Source organism: Rosa chinensis, chromosome 7, assembly GCF_002994745.2.
Source record: "Rosa chinensis cultivar Old Blush chromosome 7, RchiOBHm-V2, whole genome shotgun sequence".
Taxonomy (NCBI): Eukaryota; Viridiplantae; Streptophyta; class Magnoliopsida; order Rosales; family Rosaceae; genus Rosa; species Rosa chinensis.
In genome coordinates this window covers 66,860,385-66,883,574 of record NC_037094.1, presented here as the reverse complement: position 1 = coordinate 66,883,574, position 23,190 = coordinate 66,860,385, and the positions used below count along the sequence as shown (strand labels likewise).

Genomic DNA, 23,190 nt, shown 5'->3' with positions numbered 1-23,190 from the left:
TGTCCAGTTTATGTTTCTGAGCGTTAGTTCATCTGGAAAATTATGAAAGCTGATAAGCTAAACCCATTTTATGTCACAACTATGGTCAAGCAACTCAGTGCTTCATAACCTAACCTAAAGCTGCATATGGGATTTAAATTACTGTGTGCAAACAAAATGTTGCACCTCTGTTTTGTACAACAAATCAACAAGTATCCTAGACTTGCTTCCGCTTTGAAATGCATTTTTTGCGTGTTAAAAACACAACACTTATCGAAAGGGCATGACATATTTCATCAAGATCACCAGAAGTAATCGAAAGGGCATAACATATTTCATCAAGATCACCGGAAGTAATCGAAAGTGCTAAATGTTGTGCAAGAGATTTCATGTAGGTAATATATGGATGTTGTTTAAATGGCCTTCCTTCTACATAGGGTTGGTCGTGACGAGAGACCTAAAATGTTAGGGTAGGGCAAGAAGTGCTTCAACTTCCTTTATTCAACAAAACAGAGGAGAGCTTAAACACTTAAGTCACTTGATGTTATACTTCCACATACATTCAGTCGAGTTGAGAGCTGTCCATGTTCTCATCTATTTTGTTCAGTTTCACAATTTGCAAGATGAAAATCTTTGCATGCCTATCGCTGCACATTTGGCGAAAAAAGAAGACAATGACAGTGATAATAAGAGACCTAAGTAGGACTTGAACTAATGCAGTCCTAAGTGACTAGCGTAGTCTAAACTCCTTGTGAAGCTAGTAGGTTCCCTTCAAAGGGTGGCCTCAGGTATCAAACTTCGGCAGCAAAGCATTCAGTGGAAGTAACATATACGAACTCACATTTTAAAAAGGCATTGCCTCAGTTTCACAAATTGAGAAACAGATAGTTAGCACAATATACATTTACAAAAACTGAAAAATACCTTTCATATCATCTATTGAATTTGAAATTGAACCCTATTGACTACATTTGTTCTTGGTCCAACTGATAGAAGGAGTAAAATGATACATGCAGTCATGCTATTCCCTCAGTTGTGAAATTCACATTCCCATGGAAAAATACTTGTCAGAGTCCCTACTTACTGCGAGTGAGCAGTCCAATATATAAGTCCACTGCAGGAGAAACAAAACTACAGTTAAAATAAATGGTAAATGTAAAAGTTGCATGAAACTATATTTAATCATCTAACAGCATTTCACATGTGCTTGCATGTACTTGGGCACATTCATGTCTGGGTATGCTTCCATTAGAGGGATGTCATTGTGCACGGAAGACAACCAGCAGCAAGCACTACTTTACATGCTTAAAATAGAAAAAACGCATACATGACTAATATATGAGTCAGAAATATGTCAAAGACAAACTCCAGCTGACAAAAAGGTATTGAGTTGCATAAATGCAATGAATATCCACGGAGAATTGTGCATGATTTGAAAATATAATTATGAGGCACCGCACATAGAGCAGACAACCATAAACAGAATGCCTATCAATAAGGAGTGTCCTTGTTCATAGATTTAAGAGACAGATGGGGGGCTCAGAAAGACAATTTTACCTGACCAACACGAAAACGGCTTGCAATACACCAGCAGTTCCTGTCCACACTGAAGGGCCAGTCGTCTCAAGTGAATCTTGTATTAGCAAACCCACTGATGCCGCCAACGATACAAAGGAAACAACATAAGCAATGAACAGCCAAAGCTTCAACCTGTCGCAATTTAAAGAAAGTTTAGAACAAACTTCAGAAACAAGCAATTTAATGGAACCTCCAACCCTCATATAGATACACCTAATTCAATCTCAAAGACTAGTTTTTACAGAATGTTCAGTTTACGCTAATATTCAATTGCTGAAGCATAGAATCATCTAAATGTTCATATCATTAGTCGAAGGCTCGAGTTAAAGCCTAGATCATCTAAGCAGTGTACTGAGTCCTAACATTAACAACACCAATGGCATTCACAAATCGAAATCAAGAACTCAATTACTTCAATACCGAATCAAAATCGAAACTGAAATCTTGATCTGGGGATCAAATTACTCACCTCCACTCGCCCTCTTCGTAAGGAGAGTAATCAATGTCGTCCTTCTTCACACAATTGAACATCAAAGCCGCCAAAGAAGCAAAAATACCTGCAAAAAACCACCAATCACAAACCCGAATCAAAAACCCTAAAAGACCTGAACTTTACAATATTAATCGGGTGGAGCAATCGACTCGGGTCGGACCTGGGAGGTAGTGAACGAATGAGACCGTGACGGAGCTGCAAACGACGGCGTCGACCCAGAACCACCACCCGGCGCCGAACACAGCGCCGGCGAAGCCCGGCCCGAAGATTGCCCAAAGCTCCGGCATATCCATATGTGGCTGCGATTACGAACACGATCGACTCCCGTCGCCGGAGTTTTGCAAAACCCGATCGATGGTTTTGTCAACTGCGTAATTGCTCTCCACTCACAGCGAACCCTTTTTTTTTTTTTTGGAGAGACACTCACAGCAAACTTTCCTCTGTGTTTAGCTCTTTCACGGCACAACTTCTATAATTGTTCTCTCATCCTTTTTATTAGACAAAATTCTCTTGAAGACCCTCTTTTGTAATATTTTTTCTTTTTCAGGCCCTTCTTTTTGGTTATTTCTTCAATGATCCTAAAGACAGTGGATAGTGGATTTGCCTGAAAATAGCACCACATGGTAAAAACCAGTGTTTGGACTCTGGAGAGTTCAGAATCTCTTACGAGCCACCCTCTTCTCCACAGACTATTACACCATTTTTTTTTTCGGAAATTAATGATACTTTATTAATAATTACCAAGGAGCTCAATTATAAATAAATCAAATAAAAAAAATTACGACTCAACCATAATCCACATGGATAGGATAAAAAGTCTAACCCTGAAAGTTAAATAAAACATCATCTCGTACAATAGTAACACAGTCACTGCGGCCCAAGCTATCTCGCATAGTCACCGCTGCCGTCAGTAGCCAAGAGGGCCTGATGAGAAGTGTCAAATTGAAGGGATGAGAACCCAATAACCGCTACCAGTAATATCCCAAAACGCAAATCGAGTCAAAACCAAGGTTTAAGGTTTCTTTTGGTTCGCGGAAAGGAAAATAATTCCTTTGTCTTTCCCATGGGAAGAGAAATGATTTCCCAACAACTTTCTATTATGATGTTTGGTAACATAAAGAAAGTTATCAGGAAAGTTGTTAAAAAATTTGTAAATAATGTAATAAAATAATATGTTGTGAGTAATAAATGTAAGGAAATAAGGAGGAAAGTGATTCATTTTAGATTTGGAAGAAACCATTTTCCCCCTTATTTTCCCTCCATTCAGGAAACAATTTCATTTCCTTTTGCATCCCAAACGCTGGAAATGAATAAGTTTCATTTCCTGATACTTCCTTTCCGTGAACCAAACGTGGCCTAAGGGGATAAGAGAATGGAACCAACACCACACACTGACTGTGGAGGTGGTTAATTATTCTATGCCTATAATTAAGACAGTTAACTGGGTCATTAATACAGCGGTAAATGTTGGTCATAAAAGCGACAATGATTACGGTCATAAGTAAGGTAATAACTATGTTCAATGATTACAATTATAAGTGTGCAATGATTAACTATCATAAATGCAACAATGATTGCTATCTTAAGTGCATGAGTAAATATAGCCATAAAATCAGTGGTAATGACGACTTGTCACCTAAGTATGTTATCGCCTATATAAAGGAGCTTCGACATCTAGGTAATGCATCTCATTTGTACTTATTTGATTATACTCGACTAAGCGAGTTATTGACTTCCCCCCCCCCCCCCCCCGATTATAGTCGACTATTAAACATCAATCAACTAGCAAATGAAGGTTCTCGATAATTCCTGATCAGCTCCCGCTCCAGTTCTTATTCATTGGTGAGTTAAAATCATTTTCGGAATTTTTCGTCACCAGCATTGACTTTCTCGTCTCCACTAGAGAGACTCAATTTGGGAAGGAAACGAAACCATCGAAATGGGACAGAAGCCAATAGCAAAGAAAAAATCCAATAGTGAATAGAGACTGAAACACACATGAGTGAGCACTCGTACTCCTCGAGATAACTGTTTCTCACTTTTAAGAGGTAGCCATGAAAACCTTCACGAAACATGTCTTTGGCATATGGAGGGGAGCTGGTGTGAGGTAATGGGTGATGAGGGAAATCATGGAGGTTTTCAGATTTGAATATATATATATATATTTGGGATAGTCGGCAAAGAAAGGAGGAACTAAGTCCTCTAGAACTGAATAAAAGCCAGCAAAATACCACAAAATGGGTCTAAAATCACCACAGAGGGTGTGAGAGAATCAAAGAAAAAAGATTGAGAGCAGAAGAACTAAGAAAAAGAGAGATCGAAACAAGAGAACCCGCCCTCAACTCTCAAGCAATCGATCTAGATCTGGGCAAGAAGGGGGGGGGGGGGGTATTTCAGATATGTTTTCTCTCTCTAAAACTCTCTCTAGGTCTTAAAGAGAGAAGGACATATTTGAGTTGCTTCTAGCGGAAGTGTGTAAAATAAACTTAATGAATCTGATAAAATAATATGGAGTTCACATTCAAAACTAATTGACAATTGATGGAATGGCCTAAATCCTTATAAACCCATAAGCAAGTTTCTATTTTTCCCATATGGGATCTATATATTCTCAACATGTCCCCTTACGTGCGGCAAATTTTCAAGCTATACACGGGGGTTCACATCCAAAACCAATTGATAATGGATGGAGTGACCAAAACCCTTATAAACCTCCTATAGGCAAGGTTCTATTTTTCCCATGTGGGATCTATATATTCTCAACACACCCCCGCATGTGTAGCGAATTTTCAAGCCATACACGTAGACAACTTTGAGTGACATGGATAAAGTAATTTGAGGTTTACATCCAAAACCAATTGGCAATGAATGAAATGACCCAAACCCTTATAAACCCATATGCAAAGTTTCATTTTTCCCATGTGGGATATATATATTCTCAACACTATGATATTCCTATAGGCTTGGTATTGTATCTGTCAAGCCTTGTGAGTAATTAGAAGCAAAACAATGTCAAAAAGGAAGGGGGTCGGGGGGATAGACAAAATGGTATAGGCCAGGGGGTGGGTCTTCTTGATCCTTCAAAACAGAAAAGTACGATCATATGAGGAGGTTTGTAGTGACTAGTGGCTCTCTAATGTTCAAGTAAGTTGAGTGATGATTTTGGCAGATAAGAATGTGTGAACATAGAATCATGCTCGATTTTACGTCGTGACTACTTATATATTTGATAATGACTGAGAAAAGCGTTATATCTTTTACCGATGTGGAAGTCATTTGAGATTATGATAGGTTATTTTACGAAGGAGAGGTGTACTCTGAATGTCGAAACATGTATATGTATTTATATAATCCAAGAAAATATTCCTTATAACGTGTCATATGCATGATCGGTTGTCAGTATGTCCAGGGAATGATCGTCCCTGATGTGACCGGGGAAGACTTATAGTCGATACATTCATGTCTTCTTCAAAGAGGGGTGCTTAACTAGGGTGTGGCTTGTGTCATGGAAATATGTCACTACACGACAACGAATGAATTGTTTTGCACGAAATGACCGTCGATAATAAACCCACATGATACATTAAAAGTGCTTTAACCTCCATAAAATCATTATTGTGCTGCTTATTCTACCACTCATGGGCCTGTTTGTATTCATTTGAGCTACTTGTTCACGTTTAATATAATTTATCTTTTAATCAAAGATAAGGCGCAACCCAATAGGATCAAGGCTTGCGTTGAAAGCCAAACGAAGTTGGACCAAATCATATCCAAAATACCAGTAAATTTAATTAAAAAACCGGTAAATTTAATCATCACATATTTTATTACAAATTGGTCAAAAATAAAACACACTGTTCCTCCGCAAGGAACATGCTTAAAACAGAAAAAACGTCAAGAGAATTATGTTTTTTTTTTTTTTTTTGGTTACAAAAAGTTTAGGTACGAGGGAGACTTCCCTACACTGCCAGAGGCATGGCAAACCTACGACCTCAACCTAACAGGACTTATGAAACTGGCCAGTGTCCCAGCCCAGCCTATTGTTATGGAACATGACATTTTCTAGATTGTCCACCAAATGAGAGATTGTTGATAACGGAGATCGAACTTGTATGAGTTTATACCTCAAGTCCGCCCTTGTCAACTAAACCAACTCTCAATGGCGAATTATGCTTTATTTTCACTCCTCTGATTTCACTGACAAAACTATTGGAAAGAAAATTACAGTAATTCGGTAAATAATAACTCTATTACTTTTTCCATGTAAATTCACTTTCACTTTCACAGTTTCACTGATAAAAGTAGTCCCAGTTCAAAAGTGCGTAAGCCCTAAGCAAAAACGTTGGGTGGGGAAAGAAAGAAGAATTTGCCAAATCGGGGAAATTGACCCGGTGAAATGGTGAATGATGTATATCCCATAATCTCCCGCCACGTGTAAAGCTGACCCATCTGTAGCAGTTGCGTCACACCATGCTACAAAAGCCCCACGTATATCAAAATTAAAATAAAATATCTCCCGAAACGTATCGTTCTGACGCGAATCTCTCTCTCTCTCTTTCTCTTTGTATTTAACAATTTTTATTTTGGTTTATGTCTTTTTTGGAACAAAAAAACAAAAAAAGAAGGGCACCCACTCGGAAAAACGGATCCAAAGAAAATACGAACCAGAATATAACCGTAAACCCTAGCTTAGCCTCGCCCAGCCGCGACTTTATCTTTCTCTCTCATCATTCGTTTCGATTTATTTTTATTTTTTTGCGAATTAAGGATTTAGGGTTTTCCTTTTCGGTTGCATGCCAAAGCTGATTTTAGATCTGATTGGGATTTTGGGGATTTCAGATTTAGGGTTAGGGTTACGGCCGATGGGATTTGTCGGTTGCGGCGATTTTTCTCGGTGATGACCGGAGGCCGATGTCACGGGAAGAAGAAGAAGATGATGGGTAGGGGTGCGGACGGAGGTTGCGGCACCGAGGAGAAGCCTTGCCCGATTTCTAGGGTTCCGCCCAAGATTCCGGCGACTCTGCCGGAAATTCCTAAAAAGTCGGTTGGGGTTGATTTGTATTCTCAGGCCAGGAAGGCCTTGTGTGAGCGGTCGCCGTTTGATGTGGTTGAGGACGTCTCAGCCTCAGCCTCAGCTGCTGCTCCTTCTTCTTCCTCGAGTGTGGTCCCCACCACCTTGCCGAGGGGGTTGGCTAGCTTCTTGTCCAGGCAATCTGATAGCCGGAAGCGGCACAAGAAGTCGCATTCGGCGTCGGATAAGAAGCATTCCCGGCAGAGTGAGAAGTTGAAGGGGTCTAGTGTGTGGGCAGAGACAGAGGAGTACTTTAGACCCTTGACATTGCCTGATATTGAAGCCTTAGCTGAGGTATCTGAGCTTAGTAAGGTAGCTGCTACTAAGTGTTTTTCGATTCCGAATTTGGGAAATATTCCCGAGCTGAATGGAAATGAAAATGTGAATGTGGGACTTGTTTTCAGTGAGGAGTGTGTTTGTGGTCGTAGTTCGAATGAGACTGTAAACGGTGGCAATGCTAATGAGGTTGCCGCCGAGGATGATGGTGGGAATGCTAGTGAGGTTGTTTGCAAGGACGAGATTGTGAATGGCGGGAATGCTAGTGAGGTTGTTGTCAAGGATGAGAATGCAGATGATGGGAGTGGCAATTCGGATGTAGTTGAAAAGGTTGATGAGAATGACGGAAATGAAAATGGGGCTGTGGAAGAGGAGGACAAGACAGAGCAGAATGGGCAGTCGATGGAAATTGATAGTGGTTTGCCTGAAGAGGAAAAAAAAAGCTGTTCTGTTTCGGATTCTCCCAGTGGTATTGAGTGGCTTTTAGGTTATAGAAACAAGACTTCTTTAGCGACAGAGCGCCCTTCAAAGAAGCGAAAGGTTCTTGGTGCTGATGCAGGGTTGGAGAAAGTCCTAAGTGCTTCTCCTTGTGATGGGAAGCCATCTTTATGCCATTTTTGCTGCAAGGGTGATGCAGGAAAAGAGTCAAACCGATTGATTGTTTGTAGTTCTTGTAAGGTTGTGGTTCATCAGAAGTGCTATGGAGTGCTAGAAGATGTGGATGCATCATGGTTATGCTCTTGGTGTAAGCACAACACTGGTGATAGTAATTCAGCAAACCCTTGTGTGCTTTGCTCTAAGCAGGGTGGTGCTTTGAAGCCAGTTCTGATGAATGGTGGTAGTGGTGGATCTCCGGAGTTTGCCCACTTGTTTTGCTGTCAGTGGATGCCAGAGGTTTATATAGAGGATATGGAGAAGGTGGAACCCATCATGAATGTCGGAGGAATACCGGAAACCCGCAGAAAGCTAATTTGTAACATATGCAAGGTGAAGTGGGGCGCTTGTGTTCGATGCAGTCATGGTATTCTTTGTTGCTTTACTGTCTTATACAATTTGATTACCGTTTTCACTGTTTCCAGTATGGTTGTATGTGCTTTGTTCTCCATTTTTTGGATTGTAGAGTTGTCCTGTAAAATAGAAGTTCCATGTGGCGATTTCTTTTTTGGTTAATAATGCAGTCTTATCTCCACTATCCTGCAAGAGATAACGTTTTGTGAATCTAGAGTGCTACACGAGTTGCCTACTTATGGTTTTCAAGTATAGATTTGAGATTCCCTTAGTGGTCATGCTTGTATGGCAAAAATTGTCACTATTTTGTTTCTTCTCTATGAACGGCTTGTTTTCAATCTGAGGGAAACAATACAATAAGTGAGCCTTCTTATGAACTGCTTGTTACAATTTTACATTTTCTTGCTTCTTTTCACATATAGTGGGATGCATGACTATATCTTGAGCTCTCAATGGCTCTACATGTGTGAAGACTTCTACTTAACCTACTTGTCATGGTCCTTGTCCTAACTTTTGATGTCTGAGCTCTAGCATATAATGTTTATCCTCTCATCTTAGAAGTTTGGGCTTGATTTATTTTTAAGAGGCTTCTATCATTTATAATCCTTTAACCAGTTTGATTATCAACTGCGGGAATATCGGTTGTCTCGACTTTTGGATTACATTCCTCCTGATATATACATATATTTTTTTGGGGGTTTTTGGTTCAGGTGCTTGCAGAACTTCCTTCCATCCAATGTGTGCGAGAGAGGCAAGACAAAGAATGGAAATTTGGGCAAAATATGGGCTCAATAATGTAAGAGTTCTCCTTGTCTTTGGGAATTGTAAAGGTTATGATTGTTGCTGCATTTGCTCTCAAGTTTTATGTCTTCTGGAGCTAGGTTATGATTGTGATCAGGTTAGTGAGACTTAAATTTTATTGAATATGCAGGTTGAATTGAAGGCTTTCTGCTCAAAGCATTCAGAAGTACCAAATAACAGCAACACTGAACCAGAGGATCCTTCTGTCTCCATTGACAAGAATTCAAATATCTCTGACAGTTCTCATGTGACATCGTCACCAAAAAAATTAAACAAGTTGAAAATTGGCGGTAGAAATGGTGATAATGTTGCAGTCAGTGTTGAGACTTCAGATAATTCTGATAAATTCAGTGATAGCAGATCACAGGAGATACCAATGAATGATAGGGGTAAATTTGAGAGGAGCTGTGAGGATGTCAATGCATCTGGGAACCTTAACCTTACCCCTATTTTACAGAAGGTAATGTATAAGGTGGTCAGTGATGATTTATCTCAACAATTATTGGAACTTCATCAGCATTTCCAAGTCTTATATCTTCTTCTTCTGCAGCTGATTGATTGTGGAAAAGTTGATGTGAAGGATGTGGCGTTGGAGATTGGCGTCTCACCCGATTCTTTATCTGCTTCACTTGCTGTAATGCACATTAAATAGTTGACTTTTTATGTTCATAATTATTCTGCAATAGAATCTAGAAGTATTTGTTATCCCTACTTCTTCACTTGTCGTGAAATATTTACTTCATTTATGCAGGATGATAGCGTGGTCCCTGATGTGCAATGCAGAATAGTTAAATGGCTTAAAGACCATACCTACTTGGATCTAATGCAGAAAAATGTAAAAACAAACTTAAGACCGTCATTTGCATCATTGGCCGAGTTTGGAGGTTCTGATGCTCCATTATCTGAGTCTGGTATGTCAGATCCTGTAGCTGTTAAATCAGTACCCCCACGGAGGAGAACAAAAGGTGGTGTTAGGATTTTAAAGGACAACAAAGTTCTTAGCTCATCAGAGCAGGCCTTTTGTGACAATGGGATTCGGCTGGACAAGATTAAATTAGATAAAACTATCAGTGAAGGACCAAAAGATTTGAAAGAAGAGTCCATCAGTGATGTTGTTGAGAAGGTAACTTTAATTAAATGAGAGAGTTGGTTATGTAATTCTTCTCACAATTTCTGTGCAAGTTCATAAGTTGATTCCAGCGTTCATACTTCCAATATTTCTAGATAATAAAAGTGCCTTCTCTATAAATGTCATTTATGTTTTGACAAGCAAATCACTATTCATTTCTGTTTTGTCATCAGTGGTGTCAAGAATTATGTGATCAGTTAAGGTCTAGACTGTATGACTTCAATGATTATACGGCTTGTTCTGTTATAGCTTGCACTGATAGTTTTCTTTTGAAATGGCTAGGGATGTCTTTTGGCGTAGTGTACTTTTAGGTTTAGTTGAAGTTTGTGCAAGTGAATGCTGACAACTTTTCTTTAGAAGAAAGAGGGTCAGCTGTAGTATAGTAACTATGATTTTTATGGTTTTATAATGGAGCTTCTCAATTATTATGGAATTGTGATTTACATTAGTTGCTATGTAGAAAATTTCAAAAGATAATACTCTCTCTCTCTCTCTCTCTCTCTCTCTCTCTCTGTTGTTTGGTAGTTGTGATGCATTGACATATTTATAATGTTCTTGCATGTAATTACAGAATATGACGGTGCTCAATGGGTTACAAAATTCTTTGCCGACACATTCACCTGAAATGGAAGGTAATTCTTTTCGTTTCTGTTGGTATAGTGTGTTCACTCTGCTATAAATGATGATTGTTTGTGTTCAAATTGATTGGGTATAGCATACTTTAATTCCTGGTGCTGTGGAGAATTCAAGTTGGTGATCATTGCCAATTTCCTTCAAAGAAGTTTTTTACCTAGTTTGACCTAAACTTCAGAGCAACCCCTATCGTGCATAAATATGTGGACAGAAGCGAACTAGGCCAGCTCCTTCAGTTTTGTCACCAATCCTGAAACCTAAGACTTTCTTGATACTGGAGAGTGGCCATGAGACACCAAAGCATTTTTCTTTGATTTGTGCTTGTATTTGTAATTGTTGTTCTCTAAGTTCATCAAAATATGTCTTAACTGGAACTGTCTAACATTGTATATGGTTCCTGTCCTCTTGACTGGCATTTAATGTTCCTGGGAATTTCTTTGCTACTGGTAAATCCTCTTATGTCCTAGTGTCTCTTTTAGTGTATGATGCGTTATTTGCTGCTTTTCTGGAGATGATCAGTCCATAACTATATGCTGTTCTTATTTCTCTTTCTTTTTGGTTGAATTTGTTGGTGTCTTAGGGTTAATTCTAGTCTTCTATGGTTCATTCATAAATGACCTCTGCAGCATTGAAATGGTTCTTGGTGTGTCTTTTGACATGAAAATAATATATGATTGACAGGTTATTCAACTAAGCCCTTAAATTGCAGCCTTTTGCAAAAAGGTCAAGAAGTGGTGACTATTACTCCTTTGCAGACCAACTCGGTGATTGCAAATGTAGATCCATCGTTTTCAGTAGAAAAACCAGTTCCTGAAAGCAAGTAAGCTTTCATTTTTTGTATATTTGTAATTTGTAATTTGTGAGCGGTAAAATGCTGTTTGGTTTTGTCTCAAGCTTTGGGAAGCTCCTTTTCATTTCTGTATTGTGGTTTGATAAGATACATTTTTTTTTTGTTGTGCTCAATGTTGCAAGTGTATACTGCAGGAAATCGGGGGCAGAAGCTCCTAGTTCTTATGTCCACCTGCCTATGCAGAAGACATTGTCACAGATGGAGAACGGGGTGTCTCTAAAGAATCCAATACATGGTACTGATTAAAATTATTTATTTGTTTCCATTTTTCTTTCATGGGTGATATTGACATGCAGTTTATCTTGTAGGTTCAAGTCAAGGAGAAGTCTCTCGTGTGGAGGCATCTTCCCATGCAAGTGTTTGCTGTAATCATCAAAATACACATCCAAAATGTTATGATACGATTTGTAAAACTGATGAGAGGAATTTAGAACAGTTGGCTAAGGCTCGTAAACTGGGAGTTCTAGAAATGTCTCCAGAAGATGAAGTGGAAGGAGAACTCATTTATTGTCAGCATAGGTTGCAAAACAATATAACTGCGAGAAAGCATTATACTGGTATGTGGTTAACTTTTTTTTTTCCTGTGAAGTTTAATGTGCATTACTTTGTATTTTGATGTCTTATTTGGAGATAACTATTAACCAGCACTGTTTATACATGTGCTGCAGATGTTTTGATACGTAATGTTGCTAAGAGTCTGCCGAAAGAGATTGATGCAGCACGGAATCAGAAGTGGGATGCTGTGCTGGTTAATCAATATCTTTGCGAACTTCGAGAGGCAAAGAAGCAAGGTAGGAAGGAGAGACGGCATAAGGAAGCACAGGCTGTTTTAGCAGCTGCAACTGCTGCAGCTGCTGCCTCTTCTAGGATTTCATCATTTAGGAAAGATGTCGTTGATGAACACCCCCATCAGGAGGTTAATGATCTTCTATTTTCTGGATAATATTACGGCCATCAATGGTTGCCATTTACTTACGCAGTCTTTCTTTTCTCTGCAGAATGTGGTGAAGCTGAGCACTTTCAGTGGGAGGTCCAGCTTTTCCTCACAGATGATACCACGGGCAAAAGAGACATTTCCAAGGGTGGCTGTCCCTAGAGTTTCTGTGGAAAAGCACTCTGGTGCAGTTAATTCAGGCTCAGATATCTCTAAAGAACATCCTAGGTCATGTGATATCTGCAGACGTTCTGAGACGATGTTAAACCCGATTTTAGTCTGTTCCAGTTGCAAGGTATTCTTCCTTGCTTTTAATCTAATTTTGTTGAACTTGTTATTTGCTTGAGTTATAACCAGATCTTTTGTTACAGGTTGCTGTTCACTTGGATTGCTATCGTAGTGCAAGAGAATCTACAGGTCCATGGTACTGTGAATTATGTGAAGACAAAGCTACTGCCAATGTTTGGGAGAAAGAGCATTTAACTGCAGAATGTGGTTTATGCGGTGGGAAAACTGGTGCTTTTAGGAAATCCTCTGATGGTCAATGGGTCCATGCCTTCTGTGCTGAGGTAAAACCTTCTCTTGCCTCTGAATAATGTAGAGTGATTTTATTTTATTTTTTAAGACTTTTAAATATTATGTGGAATATTGATATTCACTGTTTCATTTGGTAGTGGGTCTTTGAGTCAACATTCAAAAGGGGACAAGTATCACTGATTGATGGAATGGTATGTTTTTATTCGTGGCAATCACAAACCTGAATTTTCTTCGTATCACTGTAGATATTTTCCTTTATGTTAATGAGCAATTTTTCTGATATTACACTTGATGTAATGGAATTTCAGGACACAGTTTCAAAGGGCCTTGATTTCTGTTATATCTGCCGACGCAAATTTGGTGTCTGCATAAAGGTGAGAGTTGGACATTATCTTATGTTTTAACTTATGATGGGCAAGTTTTTTCTATTGACTCTATCTCCCCTTATGAAGAGGATCCCTGATTCATATAAATGTGTATCTTTTATTTTTATCCTGCAGTGCAGCTATGGCCATTGTCAGGCAACATTTCATCCCTCCTGTGGTAGAAGTTCTGACTTTTATATGAATGTAAAAACTCTCAGTGGCAAGCAGCAACACAAGGCATACTGTGAGAGGCATAGCCTTGAGCAGAGGGCGAAGGTTAATATATTTATGTTTCTATAAAGCGTGTCCCTTAGGTAGTTAGTGAGTTATGATGACTAATTTCTGGGTTTTTGCGCTAATGCAGGCTGATACACAAAAACATGGAATGGAGGAATTAAAGAACCTCTATACAATAAGGGTGGGGGTTATTCTCTAGTTGATCTACCTTGTTATATTTCAGTTTATTACATTATTGTTGCTTAAATACTTGTATCCTTCAGATGCAGATATAGGTGTATTTTCAATTTATTTTTATTTTTATTTACTTTTTAACTTGATAACATAAAGTGAAATGCTGTTTGATTTTCCATTATTACGCCCTTGCTTAAAGTACAGAAAACTGCTTGAATTGGTTTCACTTGATGAAATAGCTTTCTTTGTTGGTCTTTTTTCTCCTTTTGTGTTCGGTTCACTTGGGTTCTTTGACTTGTGTGGTCTTAAATATGATTCAGGATGTGAATAGTTAGAATTGCTAGTAACATATAGTTCCCATGTGCATATATGTGTCGGAACAATCTGAATATAACACTAACTTTTTCTAAAATGATTAAAGAAGAATGAAATCTGTTGTATGATTCCTATGTGATATGCACTCAAGCAAATCACTACCCACTACCTAGGGAGTGAAGATGCCATCTGAAATAGCTGTCTTTGTCTTTCATTTTCTCTTGGTCGATCATATAGGTTTTACTGATTGCCTAAGCAAAAAGGTCCTTTTTCCTTTTCTTTTTAAGCTCTTCTGTTCTTTTGCTTTCTTTGTAGCGTTGAATTGCCTGTTTGAGTTCTAACATGAGTGATCTTTGTATAGGCTGAGCTGGAGAGATTACGCCTTATTTGCGAAAGAATTATCAAACGGGAAAAAGTAAAGGTGGGTGCTATTCTGTGTTATGTGTGGTTTTGATGTGTCTATGCCATGCATGTGTTATTGGTTCCTTGTGTTATCAATGTACTGGTTATGTTACTGTTATCGTATGGATGTTTTCTGCTGGCTTCTTAATAAGAGAAGGGAATTTGGTGTAGTAATTAGGTGGTGCCTCTGCCGCTGATTGTCTATGGGTGTCTTTGACATGTACCTTTTATGAAGCTTTACTTTCTTGCTGGAAGTAGTTTAAGCTGAATAAGTTTGTTCTGAATGCAGAGGGAATTACTCATTTGTTCACATGACCTTCTCGCTGTGAAAAGAGATCATGTTGCCCGTTCCGTGCTTGTTAACAGTCCTTTCTTGCTACCGGATGCTAGTTCTGAATCAGCAACAACTTCTCTTAAAGCGCAGACAGATGATTACAGGTCATGCAGTGAGACATTCCAAAGATCAGATGATGTGACTGTAGATAGTACAATTTCTGTTAGGCACAGGACTAGAGTTCCTATAACTATTGATAATGACCAAAGGACAGATGATGACAGCTCCACATCCCAAAATCAATTTACCCACAATCTTTCGGATAGGATGCAATTTTCTGAGAAACAGATTCCATTCAGACCTTCTGCCGCGAATTGTAATCTTTCAGAAGATGGTGGATACAGGTCAAAATCTAAGAAGGTAATTTAATTTTTGACATCCGGTAGGTTCTTTGATGACTTTTTTCCCCTTCAAGACAGAACCAAAGTTCTTCAGACTTTATTGTAATCTTAATTCCTGATCTTCCACTCTTCTCAGCATGCCGAGATGTTTTCAAAAGAACTGGTGATGACATCAGATCAGGCATCGGTGAAAAATATGCTATTACCCAAAGGATATGCATATGTTCCTGCTGATTGCATTCCAAATGAGAAGCAGGCCAACCAGGATACTTGTTCTGGTGAACGACCAGAAGGAGATGGGTAGCGTGCGGAACTAGTGTTGTGCGTTTGGATTTGCCCTCTTGTGGACCACGAAAGTACCACAAGACAGATATTTCTCCACCCAGATGTCATTGTCGCTGTGGAAACGACTGTGCTTATCTGTTTCGAAGGGAAATGGTTGAATGAAACAGCTGGGCTAGCTGCCACTGTATTATTCTTCCCAAAGCAGTCGCATTCTGGTTTGGGATGTGAAGTTTTGGCGTCATTGTTGTATAGAGTCATCTGTACAGTGGGTGAGGGTTTGTTCTTACATGTATTAGAAGGCATCGATTTATGTCTTTGTAGGAGTAAAGAAAAGCTCTGCTTGTAAACCATGTACAAGAAATTAAAGCGTATCTATCACCTGCTGTGCCTGCTCTGTAAAGTTAGTGTATATATCCTCACAATATGAATCCAGAAATGAACTGCACCCTGAATCAGATTACGAGAGCATTCAATACCTGAACTGCACTGTGTCGATTTTAATTTTCCTTCTGTAGTCTGTACGTTCTCACATGGAGTTTCTTTGGTTTCGTCGGAGGTGCTCCTAGCTTGGTTCCATCTTCCGAAGTGGATATGAATTTGGACAGAATAAAGAATTGCTTTTTGGTTGTGATCTAAAGTTACATTATATGCCCAAGTTAGACTCAATTGTCAATTGGTCAAGGTGACACAACACATGCTATATACACAAGTACAGACTAGAAAGATAAAAGAAAACAAATTGGGGTACAATTGAGACTTCGACATGGTACGAATGAACATTTTTGAAGTGTACAGTCTTATATGTAGCAAAAGTCAGCAGGCCAAGAAGGGGCCGCCAAACAGTCGTACTTTATGTAGCAAAAGTCAGCATGTAATAATTTGCGCAGATGTATAAAACGATGGATCCCTAATTAAATTTGCTCCAATAATCTACAGCAACGGAGCATCCCAGCAATTGTATTGGCAGACACTTTGAGCAGCATAGGCCAACTTAGCTGCCGCCCGAAGGGATCCCATGGCTCATCCGCCTCTTCCGGTATCGGCATTTGGCACCGGCACAAGGGGCACATGTGATTCTTATCCAACCGCTGAACAATGCAATCTCCATGATAAAGGTGCGAGCACGGCAATTTAGTAAGCATCAGCTGATCATCACTGTCATTCCCTTCTTCTACAGCATCCAAGTCATCTAAGGCTCTCCCTACAAATAACACAGGGTGTCTGTCTTTTAGTATATATCTTCCAAATCATCAAGCCTCAGTTACTCCAAAATTTCAATGGATGACTTGCAGAAATAACTTTGGGCCTAAGGTCTTGATAATATTCTGTTGCAACCCTATATGCGAAGGTTTGATCATCACCCCATTGTTAGACTGAATGAGCAAAACCAAGTCCATGATCAATTCACAAAATACATAAACACACTGTATATTAATCAAGACCACATGAACCAAAATACAAGTTTTTATACTAACCTTCTTCAGTGTTAGGAGCCATTGCAGCAGTACTAACGAGCTTGACAACGAACGCAGATTGATCTTCTCCTCAGCTCTGGATTCAAGCTCCTTTCTATGGGGCAGGACTTAATGCTTTGTAACAGAGAGAGCAGGGACCAACACTCCTATATATATTGGCCATGTTCCTAAGAATCCTCCCATAAAGATGTTTCTTAGAAACCAAGTCACCAACAATTAGAAAACCTAATGCAACACTAAATCGGATTACTATGTAAACCAACTAATGGATTCCTAACCAATGAGTTGATATAATTATCTCAATAGGTTTCTAGGTATTGTACTTAGCTTACAACTCCTATTAATGAATCAAGTTATAATCCAATTTGCATTCTGCATAATAGATGATGATAGGTCCATTTAGTTCTAACATTCTCCCACTTGGACCATCATTGTCTATTCACAAACTGGATTAAAACAATTTCCAGAAATAGCTGAAGTGTGCACTGAGATGTAAGTGTACTGTAAATCCATTCAACTCTGTCAAAATGCAGAACCATTGCAGAATCAAGAAATAGATATGTTCAAATGAGCATACTCGTTCCAGACCACAAAGCAACAGTTTCTGCACTTCACATGAATTTAAACTTAATGTGATGCAATCAAATAACATCATATATCAAACTGCAGTTGTTATTTGATAACAGTCCAACCTAAGTATTTTGAATATTAAAATCACAACGCAAACACAATTTCTTTACACACAGTGGATCAATGTTTGCTTCTAACTGTATATATGCATATATAAAACAATCCACTTGAACTGAACTGATAAACTGTACAACTACCATAAAATTATCAAAATAAATAAATAAAGTTGTCAAAACATTAACTGAAAAATACCTCATTTCATTAAATCAACCATGAAGTACAAGGTTTCTGTTACATAGTTCAAAACAGAAAATCAAGAACTAAACCAAAACAAAACTAAACTAAAGAAACAATTTTCTCAAAACATTTTGCTCCCACTGAACTTAAGCATCTTCAAAACTCGACAGAATTCCCATGTTCCTGGAATGCTCCTTAAAGGCTGCTACTGACAATGCTTTAGTAAATGGATCTGCCAGTTGATCACTTGTCTTGACTCCAGAAATCTCAACTTCATCATCTTTAACTCTCTTTCTGATACTATAGAATTTAAATCTATGTGCTTAGAGTTATTTGATCTCTTACTATTCTTACTGAAAAACACCGCAGCCTCATTATCACAAAACACCTTCAAACTTTCAGTAACAAGATCACTCAACACTTTAGTCTCTAAAATAAAATTTCTGATCCATAACCCCTCACACACTCCTTCATATATAGCTATCAACTCTGCCTGCATGGTGGAAGTAGCTATCAATGACTGCTTCATTGTTTTCCAAGCTACTGCACCACCTGCTAGCATATAAACATAACCACAAGTCGACTTCATAGATGTAGGATAATTCCCAGCAAAGTCAGAATCAGTAAAACCAACCAATTCAAGCTTTTTCACACGTTTATACACAAGCATATGGCCTTTGGTCCTTTGCAGGTACCTTAGAACCTTTTTGCCAGCTGTCCAATGCTCATGTCCAGGATTTGACTGAAATCTGGATAGCATACCTACTGCAAAAGACAAGTCTGGTCTTGAACAGACTTGTGCATACATCAAACTCCCTACTAGCCTAGCATATGGTATCGATTCCATCTCAGTTTTCTCAATATCAGTTTTAGGACACTGATTTTTAGTTAGTTTATCTCCCTTAGACATTGGAACTTCACCATTAGCACAGGTTTCCATTCCAAATCTTTTCAGAATTTTTGAAATATAATTTTGTTGAGATAATCCCACAATCCCTGCTTCCTATCTCTCTTAATCTCAATTCCTAACACATATGATGCTTCTCCCAGATCCTTCATGTCAAAGTTACTTGACAAGAAAGCCTTAGTATCTTTCAGCAATTTTACATTACTGCTAGCAAGAAGAATATCATCTACATATAGGATAAGAAAGATAAAATTGTTTCCAACAACTTTAAGATATACACACTCATCGACAAGATTTTCAGTAAAACCAAAAGATGAAACCACTGAGTCAAATTTCTTATACCACTGCCTACTAGCTTGTTTGAGTCCATAAATGGATTTCTTAAGCCTACAGACCATATTCTCTTTCCCTGCCTCAATAAAACCTTCAGGTTGTACCATGAAGATCTCTTCCTCTAGCTCCCCATTCAGGAAGGCTGTTTTTACATCCATTTGATGTAATTCCATGTCATAATGAGCTACTAGAGCCATTATGATTCTAAATGAATCTTTAGTTGAAACAGGTGAGAAGGTTTCTGTAAAATCTATTCCTTCCTTCTGTGTGAAACCTTTAGCAACTAGTCTAGCTTTATATCTCTCTATGTTTCCACTGACATCTCTCTTGGTTTTAAAAACCCACTTGCAGCCAATAGGCTTGTGATTTTCTTTTGGCTTCACAAGCTCCCATACTCCATTTTTACACATTGAATCAAGCTCTGCAATCATAGCTTGAGTCCAAGCATCAGAATCATTACCTCCAGTTGCTTGTTTAAAACTAGTGGGATCGTTGTCATCAGATAATGCAGATTCTACTTCACTTAAATAAACTTCATAAATATCATCCTCCCCTCCAAACCTTGGTTTCCTTACTCTCTGTGACCTTCTTGGTACCACAACTTGGTTTTGTTGTGGCTCAGTTTGAGGTTGAGGTTCAGATTGTGGTTCAGGTTCAGGTTGTGGTTCTGGTTCAGGCTGTGGTTCATTTTGAGGTTCAGGTTGAGTCACTTGCTCTTGCTCCTGTCCTAAGTCAAACTCAGCCATTTCAGAATTAAGTTCATTGGCCTCTAAATTTTCATCTACAGCATTTTGACCTTCGACTAGATTTTGACTTTGAGCCAATCCTGAGTTAAATAAATTATTTTGAATGCTTGGCATTACTGCTATATTATCCACATTATCTACAATTTCTTCAAAATCTGAGGACAAGTCTTCAAAGTTTGTATTGCAGACACTTTCACCTAAAAATTTAACTTGATGAGTTTCAAAAACTTTGGGTGAATGATGAGGTGAATAAAGCTTATAGCCTTTAGACTTTTCACAGTAACCAATAAAGTGACAAGTTACAGACTTAGGATCAAGCTTTCCTAAATTTGGATTATAAATCCTTGCTTCAGCTTTACATCCCCAGACATGACAATGGTGTAAACTTGGTTGCCTACCACACCATAATTCAAATGGTGTTTTATCTACAGCTTTGCTTGGGGATCTGTTGCAAAGGTAATTTGCAGTTCTTAAGGCTTCTCCCCAAAGCATCTTTGGCAATCCTGAAGTACACATCATACTTCTTACCATGTTTAATAGAGTTCTATTTTTCCTCTCAGCTACCCCATTTTGTTGGGGATTATATGGTGTTGTATACTGAGCCTTAATGCCTACACTTTGCAGATATAATGCAAAAGGACCCTTTTGTTGTCCTTGCTCAGTATATTTGCCATAAAACTCTCCCCCTCTATCAGACCTCACAACCTTAATTTTCAAATCTAGTTGATGTTCAACCTCAGTTTTGAAAATTTTAAAAGCTTCAAGTGATTGTGATTTTTCTGACAGTAAGTAGATGTAGCTATACCTGGAAAAATCGTCTGTAAAGGTAATGAAATAGATATTTCCACATATTGTCTTATGTCTAAATGGTCCACATATATCTGTATGGATTAATTCCAACATTTTCTTGCTTCTGTTGGCATTTTTCTTTCTTAAGTTTGTCATTTTTCCTTTATAGCATTCAATACAATTTTCAAGATCATCAAAGTTCAATTCTGGAAGTGTTTTATTTTACACGAGTACTTTCAATCTATCTTTGGATATGTGGCCAAGTCTCCTGTGCCACAAGTATGCAGATTTTTCATTATGCAGAATTCTTTTTACACCAGTAATGGTATTTATACTTGATGTGTTATTGTTGTTTTCAACAAGTAAAGTTTCTTGTTGACCTAATGAACAATTCAATCTTAAATAATCATTCACAATATCACCAGAACCAAAAATAGAATAATCTTTAGGCAAGAAATCAAGAGAATCCTTGAAAATTTTTATTCCATTAGAACCAATGTAAAAATTACATCCACTTTTAACCAAAAGACTAACTGAAAGCAAATTCCTCTTAATTGAGGGAATGTAATAAACACTATCTAAAACCAGAAAATTTCCTAATCCCAAATCTAGTCTTAAAGATCCTACTGCCTTGACTGCAACCCTCATTCCATTTCCAACGCAGATGTTAGCTTCATCACTTCTTGGCTTCCTCATCCCTATGAATCCCTGCAAAGAGTTCGTAATGTGTAAGGGACTGCCACTATCTAACCAATAAGAATGAGGTTCAATGTTAACAAAATTAACTTCTAATGAAAAAGTTTCTAAATGATCAAATAAATCAATCTTACCCTTTTTCACAAGCCATGCCTTAAATCCTGTACAGTCCTTCTTCATGTGTCCTACTTTCTTACAAAAATAGCACTTGAACTTAAATGGCTTGTTGACTTTAGCTGTTGCAGTATTTCCTGATGGCTTGGCTATAGTTTTCTTAGGCTTGAATTTGTTCTGTTTCTTTGGCTTTTCAACTAAATTGACAGAGGTGGAGGGCTGCTTCTCTTTCTTCATTCTACTCTCCTCATCCACACAAATAGCTATCAGCTCATTCAAGGTCCAGCTCTCCTTTTGTGCATTGTAGTCTTAAGGTATTGAAGCTAGATGGTAGAGAATCTAAGGCATTGTGGACAAGTTGGTCATCCTTGACTCCCAGATCTAAATCCCTGAGCCTAGTGTTAAGCTCAGTGAGCTTCAAGATATGCTGCCTAACACCCCCACTACCAGTATACTTCAACTCATTCATCTTCTTGGAAAGTCTAGCTGCCTCAGCCTTATTGCTTTCCTTGAATTTTTCAGCTATTGCTTCCATATAGTCAACTGCCAAATCAGGCTCTTCAATACTACCCCTCACAGTATCAGACATGGTAGTTCTCATTACATTCTTATCCCTATAATTAGACCTATGCCAGTCTCGATAATATTTCTTGTCATCGGATGAGCTAGTTGCATCTACTCCATAAGGCTCTATATCAGTAAAACACAAATCCATGTTGTCATGCATCATTAGGTAGAACTTTACACCACTCTTCCAGGCCTTAAAGTTTGATCCAGTAAGCATTTGGATATTGTTCAAATTCATGTAGGTGATTCCTAGAGAGCAAAACAAAGAAAAGTGTAAGTTTTTAGTTTTATCAGTTCTCAAAACAAGTTTTTTCAAAAAGGTTCTGCATTCATGTGTTGATTCTAAAGCAGTTCAAGCAAACACACAAGCAGAAAACAAAACATTTAACAAAACAAAACAATACCAAAAAGCAAATAATGCAATTATTGGCCCCAATTCTGTAGTCAATATCAAGCATCACTTTTATAGCAGAAAACATGATATTCTGGAGGTTCCTCAATCATTATGCCACAAGCAGTGAATTCATATTATTCTAAAGACAATCAACATCTTTATGACAGAAGAAAAGTCCCTAGAATCCAAAATTGAACCCAAAATTATGCATAATGCTGTTCCACTTTTAAATCATATAGCTCAAACTTCTTTGGAAGACAATATGCATACATAATTTAAAAGTAAAACACAAGTTTCTGATCTTTTCTTTATCTTAATGAATTTTGAATAACAAGCAAATAATCACTTTGTGCAACATATCCACTTAACCATTTAAATTCTCAGACCATGAAAAATTTCCTTTCAATCTGCAACTTTTTAGCATAACAAGCATGTACAGGGAGATCGACTTAATCACATGTCACATTATACCATTGCAGATCATCAATTATAGAAATTTCACAACATATAAACAATCATATCACAAACATCAGGATATTCAATTTCATGCTCATCCCAGA

The 23,190-nt window shown here is 38.2% G+C and overlaps 4 protein-coding genes and 1 long non-coding RNA gene across 6 annotated transcripts; 1 reads left to right on the top strand and 4 right to left on the bottom strand.

Annotated features, from left to right (window-relative positions):
* Window positions 1–796: 796 nt before the first annotated feature.
* On the bottom strand, window positions 797–2,543 carry LOC112175465 (transmembrane protein 50 homolog). 2 transcript variants are annotated; one of them, XM_040510052.1, is made up of 5 exons: window positions 2,485–2,543; window positions 2,211–2,447; window positions 2,027–2,114; window positions 1,537–1,689; window positions 797–1,093 (listed from the first exon to the last, which is right to left on the bottom strand). In XM_040510052.1, the coding sequence occupies exons 2-5, from the start codon at window positions 2,341–2,343 to the stop codon at window positions 1,060–1,062; spliced, it is 408 nt and encodes a 135-aa protein (XP_040365986.1). In that variant the 5' UTR covers window positions 2,344–2,447; window positions 2,485–2,543; the 3' UTR covers window positions 797–1,059. The 2 variants fall into 2 exon arrangements, with proteins under 2 accessions (XP_040365986.1, XP_024168912.1); XM_024313144.2 differs by lacking the exon at window positions 2,485–2,543 and having other exon boundaries at window positions 2,211–2,478.
* A 4,083-nt stretch (window positions 2,544–6,626) lies between these two features.
* Window positions 6,627–16,223, top strand: LOC112175461. The gene is made up of 19 exons (XM_024313140.2): window positions 6,627–8,418; window positions 9,116–9,201; window positions 9,337–9,666; window positions 9,757–9,840; window positions 9,958–10,329; window positions 10,907–10,967; window positions 11,650–11,788; window positions 11,953–12,053; window positions 12,127–12,375; window positions 12,487–12,734; window positions 12,817–13,047; window positions 13,124–13,321; window positions 13,427–13,480; window positions 13,598–13,663; window positions 13,790–13,930; window positions 14,019–14,072; window positions 14,742–14,801; window positions 15,072–15,476; window positions 15,594–16,223. Exons 1-19 carry the CDS (start codon window positions 6,948–6,950, stop codon window positions 15,759–15,761), a joined length of 4,518 nt encoding a protein of 1,505 aa, XP_024168908.1. The 5' UTR covers window positions 6,627–6,947; the 3' UTR covers window positions 15,762–16,223.
* Window positions 16,224–18,230: 2,007 nt separating this feature from the next.
* LOC121050699 (secreted RxLR effector protein 161-like) lies at window positions 18,231–19,024 on the bottom strand. The gene is made up of 2 exons (XM_040511570.1): window positions 18,430–19,024; window positions 18,231–18,316 (listed from the first exon to the last, which is right to left on the bottom strand). Exons 1-2 carry the CDS (start codon window positions 19,022–19,024, stop codon window positions 18,231–18,233), a joined length of 681 nt encoding a protein of 226 aa, XP_040367504.1.
* A 2,292-nt stretch (window positions 19,025–21,316) lies between these two features.
* On the bottom strand, window positions 21,317–21,791 carry LOC112175467. The gene is made up of 2 exons (XR_002926460.2): window positions 21,690–21,791; window positions 21,317–21,567 (listed from the first exon to the last, which is right to left on the bottom strand). It is a non-coding gene; the product is annotated as an uncharacterized LOC112175467 (long non-coding RNA).
* A 149-nt stretch (window positions 21,792–21,940) lies between these two features.
* On the bottom strand, window positions 21,941–22,474 carry LOC112178446. The gene has a single exon (XM_024316590.1). The coding sequence runs from the start codon at window positions 22,472–22,474 to the stop codon at window positions 21,941–21,943; it is 534 nt and encodes a 177-aa protein (XP_024172358.1).
* Between the last annotated feature and the right edge of the window lie 716 nt (window positions 22,475–23,190).

Coding starts and splice junctions, on each gene's coding strand:
- LOC121050699 (XM_040511570.1), bottom strand. CDS start 19,024: ATGGAAACCTGTGCTAATGGTGAAGTTCCAATGTCTAAGGGAGATAAA. Junction 18,317..18,429: donor GGTGTTTTTCAGTAAGAATA/GTAAGAGATCAA, acceptor ATCAACTGGCAG/ATCCATTTACTAAAGCATTG.
- LOC112175461 (XM_024313140.2), top strand. CDS start 6,948: ATGACCGGAGGCCGATGTCACGGGAAGAAGAAGAAGATGATGGGTAGG. Junction 9,202..9,336: donor CAAAATATGGGCTCAATAAT/GTAAGAGTTCTC, acceptor TTGAATATGCAG/GTTGAATTGAAGGCTTTCTG. Junction 9,841..9,957: donor CTTTATCTGCTTCACTTGCT/GTAATGCACATT, acceptor TCATTTATGCAG/GATGATAGCGTGGTCCCTGA.
- LOC112178446 (XM_024316590.1), bottom strand. CDS start 22,474: ATGAATTTGAACAATATCCAAATGCTTACTGGATCAAACTTTAAGGCC.
- LOC112175465 (XM_040510052.1), bottom strand. CDS start 2,343: ATGGATATGCCGGAGCTTTGGGCAATCTTCGGGCCGGGCTTCGCCGGC. Junction 2,115..2,210: donor ATTCGTTCACTACCTCCCAG/GTCCGACCCGAG, acceptor GGTTTTTTGCAG/GTATTTTTGCTTCTTTGGCG. Junction 1,094..1,536: donor GCCGTTTTCGTGTTGGTCAG/GTAAAATTGTCT, acceptor TTTCTCCTGCAG/TGGACTTATATATTGGACTG.